The sequence below is a fragment of the Chenopodium quinoa genome, unplaced genomic scaffold (assembly GCF_001683475.1).
Source record: "Chenopodium quinoa cultivar QQ74 unplaced genomic scaffold, ASM168347v1, whole genome shotgun sequence".
In the NCBI taxonomy this organism is placed as follows: domain Eukaryota; kingdom Viridiplantae; phylum Streptophyta; class Magnoliopsida; order Caryophyllales; family Amaranthaceae; genus Chenopodium; species Chenopodium quinoa.
Genome location: NW_018744210.1, coordinates 9,500 through 18,010, shown reverse-complemented (window position 1 = coordinate 18,010; position 8,511 = coordinate 9,500). Strand labels below are relative to the sequence as shown.

The window sequence follows — 8,511 nt, the reverse complement described above, 5'->3', positions numbered from 1 at the left end:
TGCCAGTGTTCCCTCCCAGGTCGAGCCATAAACCTGCTTACAACACTAACAGCATGCGCAATATCCGGCCTAGTACAGACCATAGCATACATCAAACAACCAACCGCGTTTGCATATGGAACTCTAGACATATAAGACAACTCCTCCTCTGATTGAGGTGACATAGACAAAGACAACTTACAACTAACAGTAGTTGGCGTACTTATAGGCTTCGATTTTTCCATCCCAAAACGAGACAGAATCTTTTCAATGTAGCTTTTCTGAGTCAAGAAAAGCTTACCTCTAGCCCGATCCCTGTAGATCTCCATACCCAAAATCTTCCTAGCTGCACCCAAGTCTTTCATGTCAAACTCCGAGTTAAGCATCTCCTTTAATCTAGCAATATCAGATTTATTCTTTGTGGCAACCAACATGTCATCAACATATAACAAAAGATAAATCATGGAACCATTATCCAGCTTACTATGATACACACAGCAATCATATGAATTCCTGTCAAAACCTTGTGAAACCATAAAAGAATCAAACCTTTTGTACCACTGTCGGGGGGATTGCTTAAGTCCATACAATGACTTTAGCAATCTGCAGGCATAGTGTTCCTTTCCAGGAGCTTCGAATCCTTCGGGCTGTTTCATCAGAATCTCCTCCTCCAAATCGCCATGAAGGAAAGCCGTTTTAACATCCAACTGCTCCAGCTCAAGATCAAAATGTGCTACAATTGACAATAACACACGGATAGAAGTATGTCGAACCACAGGTGAGAATATCTCAACAAAATCAACCCCTTCTACCTGACTGAACCCCTTAGCAACTAGCCTAGCCTTAAAACGTATTTGCTCAGTTTCCGACAACCCTTCTTTCTTCTTGTAAATCCATTTACAACCCACAAGCTTCCTCCCTTCCGGTACCTTTACCAGTTCCCACACTCTGTTCTTGTAAAGAGACTGCATCTCTTCACCCATTGCGGCAAGCCATTGCGCAGACTCACTACAACTAATTGCTTGTTTATATGTGGCAGGTTCAAATGACTCTACATCATCAGCTACACTCAATGCATAACCTGTCATCGCATCAACACAGCAATTTCTTCCCTCCATCTCTTCAATCAATCTAACAGGCTTCTTGATAACTCGTTTAGGCATCTCAAGAATGGTGTCAGGTTGACTAGATGACCCCTGATTAGATTGCTCCACCTCATCCCCAGAGTTAGAATGAGTAGGAGTAATCTCAGGTTCAGGAGTACCCGGCACTGGAACATCAGCATCATCATCAATATATTGTACCCGAGGTAAATCAGCAATGGTAGACTGATGTACCTCAAGTACCCCATCTGTCTGTAATAAATTGTCTCCTTCCCTTCTCAAATCTGAAATCTCTGCATTTTTAATTGAATACATGGTGTTTTCATCGAAAGTAACATCCCTACTAAGAATGACCCGACCCTCCGAAGGTGAAAAAATTCTAAACCCCTTCACACCATCCCCGTACCCAACAAAACACCCCTTCTTGGCTCGTGGATCCAGCTTACCCTCAATAACATGATAATAAGCAACACAACCAAAAATCTTCAAATTCGAAAAATTAGGCAACTTACCACTCCAGATCTCAAACGGAATCTTGGAATCAATTCCAGAATGAGGACCCCTATTAATGACATAACAAGCTGTTAACACAGCTTCACTCCAGTACCTCCTCCCAAGCCCTGCATTAGAGAGCATGCATCGGACTCTCTCTAGCAGTGTCTGATTTACCCGTTCTGCTACACCGTTCTGCTGTGGTGTCTTCCTGACAGTATGATGCCGACCTATACCCTCATCTGCACAGAACTGATTAAACTCGTCTTTGCAAAACTCTAGCCCATTGTCCGTTCGTAGCTTCTTGATCTTCCTTCCTTGTCGATTTTCCACCAAAGCTTTCCATTGCTTGAAAACTTTGAAGGCCTCATCCTTTGACTTAAGCAACCTAAGCCATGTGTATCGGGACTTGTCATCAACAAATGACACAAAATAGTGGTAACCTCCCATACCTTCAACTCTAGATGGACCCCAGCAATCTGAATGGATGTAATCGAGCACTGCATCAGTAATGTGAGCACTCTTGCTGAACTTTGACCTGTGTTTCTTACCAAACACACAATGCTCACAAAATTCAAGGTTGGCAACCTTGACCCCGGATAGAAGACCCCTCTTGGACAATAGCTGCATCCCCTTCTCCCCCATATGACCAAGCCTCATGTGCCAAATCTTAGTCATCTCCTGGTGAGATACAGATGCGCAAACCGCAGAACTAGGCAGTGTAACACCCTCAAAAACATAGAGGGTGTTCCTTTTGATACCCTTAAGTACCAACTCAGAACCTCTGAAAATACACAACTCCCCATCTGAAAACACACCATTGTACCCCAATTCATCCAGGGTACCCAATGAAATCAGATTCTTTCCTAAAGCAGGAACATGCCGTACATTAGTCAAAGTTAACCTCCGCCCATCAACAGTCCTCAACCTCATGGAACCAATACCTGTGACCTTACATGGAGCATTGTTACCGACTATAACCATACCCCCATTGCGAGGTTCATATGTATCAAACCAATCTCGACGTGGACACATATGGAACGAACACCCCGAATCTAGAACCCAGTTATCAGATAAATCATCAGACCTAGCAGAACTGACTAATGCTAAATCTTCCTCTGAATTATAGCTCTCATTCGGTTTCTCTTCAACTACAGCAGCCTGGGACTTGTTTTTCCTCACCGGACAATTATTCCTAAAGTGACCCGGTTCTTTACAGTAATAACATGTTTTAGTAGTAGTTTTACTAGATCCATCCTTGCCGTTTCCAGCACCCGACCCAGCATTGTTCCCCTTGTTAAACCCCTTATTCTTTTTAGACTTTCCGGACTTAACAAATAACCCACTACCATTATCCCCATTATCACTCGTAGCTTTCATTCTGAGTTCCCTAGTATGAAGTGCTGCCTTCACTTCTTCTAAGGTTATAGAATCCTTACCAACAACAAAAGACTCTACAAAATTCTCAAAGCTAGACGGTAGAGATACAAGTAAAATCAACGCAGCATCCTCATCATCAATTTTAACATCTAAATTACGTAAATCAAGCAAAATAGAGTTAAGTTTTTCTAGATGTTCCCGTAAGGAAGTACCTGACTGCATCCGGAGGCTAAACAACCGCTGTTTCAGTAATAATTTGTTGGTCAACGACTTAGTCATATACAATGACTCCAGCTTCAGCCACAATCCAGCCGCCGTTTCCTGATCAGCAACCTCCGTGATGATTTGATCATCAAGACTAAGTAATATGGTAGAGTGTGCCTTCTCTTCCATAACTTCTAACTGCGAGTCAGTCGGTCCGTCTCCTGACTCCGAAGTAGTACTCTTTGGAGCCAACGGACGCCATATCTGCTGTTGTTTTAACAGAGCCTTCATCTTAATTTGCCATAGCCCGAAACTATTTTTCCCGGTAAACTTCTCAATTCTTATTGTTGAATCTCCTGCCATTGTTATCTTCAAGAAACTCTCCAAGGATTGAACCTGAGCTCTTGATACCAATTGTTGTGCGACAGCGGAAGCAAAGGTCGTAAACAAACAAGAAAACAATAAAGAAATTCAATGCAAACAATAAGAACAACACCAAGAATTTACGTGGTTCACTATCGATGTGATAGCTACGTCCACGGGCACCGAGATCGAATGATTTCACTATAAACTGCAAAGATTACAAAGATGATTCTTGTATTTCTCAAGAACGGCTCTCACTCTGTCTCTCTTTAACCCTAATACTGATATTAGGGAGGTTTTATATTAATCCCTAAAATAAAAGATACTTGGGCAAAAAGATAACATAAAAGATAACTTTAAATCGTAAAATCCGCGTCTCCGCATTTTTCCTTCTCCGCCCGGTCAGACCGGGCAAGGTCTGCCCGATCGGGCGCGAGAAGAAAACTCCATACGAATGCTTCAACGTATCCAACCCCCACCGCCCGGTCAGACCGGGCAAGGTCTGCCCGATCGGGCGAAGGCTCGCCCGGTCGGGCGAAGGCTCGCCCGGTCGGGCGCGAGAGCAGCTTCTTCAACGAATTTGCCAGGCACCTCTTCTTCTTCCGCCCGGTCAGACCGGGCAATGTCCGCCCGATCGGGCGGACAAAGCTACGAAGTACGAGTCACCTAATATACTTATCAACAAATGGAGAGATGTCAAGCCCTTAGAATTCGTGGATCCAACGATAAGAAACTCGTGTTCATTTAACGAAGTCTTGAGATGCATGCACCTTGGTTTGTTATGCGTTCAAGAGGCTGTGGATGAAAGACCAACAATGGCAAGGGCAATGCTGTTGCTGGATGTTCACTCCACAGTTACTCCTCCTGTGCCGAAAGAGTCGGCCTTCTTTATTAGGAGCACAACTGGATCGAACAGTTTTAAAAAAAGGCGTTGATTCAGATCAATCAACCAGAAAATCTGTCCCTATATCTATGAATAATGATGACTCTGTCACTGAAGTTGAACCTAGATAGACATGAGTGATTAGAGATGACGAACATATATACTTGAGCATCGATCATTATTCTACGCTTACCAAGCATCAAGGTGAGGTGAAATCTACTTTTTATCTCATAAATATTGATGTTTGTACTGTACCATTATTATATATGTCTAATTGCTTATGTTGATGTTTTTATTGTATTGTTATTGTATACAAGCATAGCTTAAGTTACAATGTAACAAACTCCCTCCATTTCGTGATAATCATAACACTAGACATTGTACACAATTTTTGGATAAAATTAGGGTGAAAACCAAAGTGGAATGTAATAATTTCATTTGCATTTTAAAAGTAAACGAACTTAGTTTGTCACTATCCTATTAGTACTCTTACACGAAGTATATGTTGTAGTAGTTGGACCATCTTAATAATTGCCAACTGAGGGTAAGATCAATGCGCATATTGTGCTTCGTATGTTATTAAGCTTTCATTCGATAATCGATAATACACCAGGCCAGGACCACCGCATCGTACATGATTATTCTTATTATAAAAAACTCCTTTATAAAATGTTAGATTTTTTTGTCAACAATTACCTTTTAAGTTACCACTTTAGCAAGCAATTACATTTTACGAACAACTACCTATTAAATTACCACTTTTACATTATATTTAAGTGAAATTTGAAATGCTCTCTGAAATGCTCTCTGCGAAACCCATCCTTGTGAGGGAAACCCCTTCTCAAGGTTCCTCCCAAAAGGAAAACGACCAAGGTTCCTCCCAAGAGGAAAATGACCAATTTGCTCGCTCCACTAAAAAATACAAACGCAAGATCACCCATCTCATATTCAATAGAGATTCACCTCAACCTCAACAGCCTGTTCATCCAATCAATCAGTCTAAGCAGCCTAATTCAATGTCATATAGGGATATGGTGAGACAAGACCAGATGCAGGGGAACCTTCTCCATCAATCTGATACCCTTAATGATGATGATGATGATTATTCTGATGATGATGAAGCACCTGAGGGGGTGATAGACGATCCTCGATGCCCGGTCATTCTACTCACTAAGGAGGAGAAAATGAGAATTAGGAAGCCCTGGAAACACACACTCATCATCAAGATGTTTAATAGAAAAATTGGCTATATGGCTTTGATGAAGAGATTGAAGAAAAAATGGGAACTCAAAGGTGGTTTGATACTAACGGATATTGGATATGATTATTTTATAGCCAGATTTTCTATTGTAGATGATTATAATCATGTGTTAACACAAGGGCCTTGGATGCTTGATGATAACTATCTCACTATTAGGAAATGGGTTCCAAATTTCATTCCTGATGATGCGCCTTTAAGGTTTCTGACTGCTTGGGTGCGTATCCCCAACCTCTCTGTGGAATACTTTGACAAAGAATTTCTTCTCAAGGTTGGTAATAAAATTGGGAAGGTTGTTAGGATTGACAACAACACAGCTATGGCTCAAAGAAGTCAATTCACAAGGCTAAGTATAGAATTGGATCTCTCTAAACCGCTTCTTTCTAAATTCTGGCTTAAAGGAAAGGTATTGAGAGTGCAATATGAAGGTCTGAGATTGATATGCTTCAACTGTGGCAAAATTGGTCACCAATCTGATAAGTGTCCTGCTGTCTGTGACAAAGAGTTAAATGGTGAAGCTGAGATGGATTTTAATCCTACTAATATCCCACTTGCTCCAAGAATTGAAGAAGAATATTATGGTTCCTGGATGATAGTGAAAAAACCACCACCAAGGAAGCGGAATCTGAGGCCGGAAAAAACAGCAGGACGGGCTCAAGCAACCCCAGCAGCCCGTCAAATTAAACCCAGGCCCAGCTAAGCCCATGGAGAGTCATAAGGCAAGTCAACAGGGATCAAGATTTGCAGCATTAGGGGAGATTAATCAGGAATAGAACAAGGAAATAGTTGATCTTGATGGATTTTTGGAGACTAATAATTCAATTCCGAGTATTTTTGAAACAGTTAACTTGGCAAAATCTTCGCAAGAAAAGATTGTTATGGGAAATTTGGAGAATAATATCCCTTTCAAGTTGGGATCCCATTCCGATAATCATGGCCAAAAGATTGATTCAACAAAAAAAGGAAAAGATACAAAAAAACAGAATATTCAAAATAAATTTATCCTAAATGATATAACTAATATTTCCTCAAAAGATTCTACCCCACCTCATATTGAAGCTATTAAAACTCCCACCCCTATGATTACTATCCAAGCAAACACAGTAGCCACCCCTAAGCCAACCCAAGCTAGCTCGAAGACCCTCTGACTAAGTCACACAACACTCCTCTGTAAGCCATGTCTCTGCTACACCCTTTCCAATAATCCTACAGATCCCTCCAGACAAGATCATTCCTGTGACAGACTTGATGGAGGACCCATACTTGGTAATTGCAGACCCCTGACTCACCAACTAGAGGTGGAGATACATTAATGATCTGTGACGAACCAAATGAATGCCAGAGTTGTTGGTGACACTCAAGTTGCCAATTGACATTAAACGAACGTTGCAACTGCTTTTTGATGCACATAATGCCAGTTTCCCTAACTCAATTATGTCTATGAATAATCACAACCTTAACACTACCTCTCTCCCTATCACTTGTATGATATGGAACACACAAGGTACTGGAAGTCGAGAATTCATCAATGTATTGAAAGAAATTGTTAGAGTGAATAAACCATGTGTCCTTGCTCTTGTTGAGACACATATGGGAGGCGATCATGCTCAAAAAATAGCTTCTATTCTCAATTACAATGGCCACACGAGAGTGGATGCTCAAGGATATAGCGGAGGCATTTGGATTTACTGGAAGCCGGAATTGGTGAAAGTGGATCCAATTACCAAACATAATCAGTATATCACAATGATGATCACTAGAGTAGGTGAAATTCCGTGGTACTTTCACTGCTATCTACGCTAGTCCTGACCCTTCAAAGAGGAGTGAATTATGGTATGAATTTAGGAAATTTGCTGATAATAACAACCAGCCTTGGCTACTTGCTGGTGATTTTAATGAGACAAGATACTCTTGGGAAAGAAATTCAAGCTGCCCTGAAACCTCCAGAAGGAGTGAAAGATTTAATGCGTGGGTTGATGACACCCAACTCCTCGAACTAGAATTCTCGGGCCCTTCTCACACTTGGGCTAGGGGAAATTCATATGATACATATCAAAGTGCAAGGCTTGACAGGGCTTTGTGTAACTCAGAATGGGGTTTACGGTTTGATCTGGCAAGAGTAAAACATTTTGCCAGCGCTGCAATCAGACCATACCCTCTATTCATATCTCCCAATGGTTTCTCCCCTCTCTCGAATATTAGCAAGCCTTTCGCTTTCAAGCAGCATGGCTGACACATGAAAAGTTCGAAGAATTTATCAAAGAAAAGTGGAGCCCCAATGATCCTTTAGTGCCTCTGCTCAAATCTTTTGCTGAAAACCTTCAAGAGTGGAATAAAAATGTTTTTTCATAACATTTTCAGAGAAAAAAGATCTCTCATGGCCCGTATCAAAGGCATCCAGACTTCTCTGTCTAGACAACTCCAGCTTGATTAAAATGGAAGCAAGACTAAGACGTGACCTTGATCAAGTGCTTCAGCAAGAGGAGTTGCTTTGGTACCAGAAAGCTCGCGTGGATTGGTTAGCTGACGGGGACCGCAACACCACTTCTTTCATTTAAGTACAGTGGTGAAAAGATGGAGGAACAAGATTGTTCGCAGTTAAGGATGAAAACAACCAATGGATACATGATAAGGAAGAGGTGAAGAACCTAATTGTGAATTATTTTTCGAAATCTCTTCACTGATGATGGTGTCCATGGGGAGTATAACATCCCTACAGGAATGTGTTCACCATTTTCAAGCTCGGATTTAGACAAATTGAGCAGACCTTACTCTAAATGTGATATTGATTATGTGATCCAGAATATGGGTTCCCTTAAAGCGCCGGGTCCGGATGGATTCCAAGCTTT

General features: G+C 41.4%; 2 protein-coding genes across 2 annotated transcripts; both read left to right on the top strand.

Moving 5' to 3' along the window:
- Positions 1-5,192: 5,192 nt before the first annotated feature.
- Positions 5,193-6,362, top strand: LOC110694052. The gene has a single exon (XM_021871214.1). The coding sequence runs from the start codon at positions 5,193-5,195 to the stop codon at positions 6,360-6,362; it is 1,170 nt and encodes a 389-aa protein (XP_021726906.1).
- Positions 6,363-6,997: 635 nt separating this feature from the next.
- LOC110694051 lies at positions 6,998-7,895 on the top strand. Its single transcript, XM_021871213.1, has 2 exons — positions 6,998-7,366; positions 7,428-7,895. The coding sequence occupies exons 1-2, from the start codon at positions 6,998-7,000 to the stop codon at positions 7,893-7,895; spliced, it is 837 nt and encodes a 278-aa protein (XP_021726905.1).
- Positions 7,896-8,511: the final 616 nt, after the last annotated feature.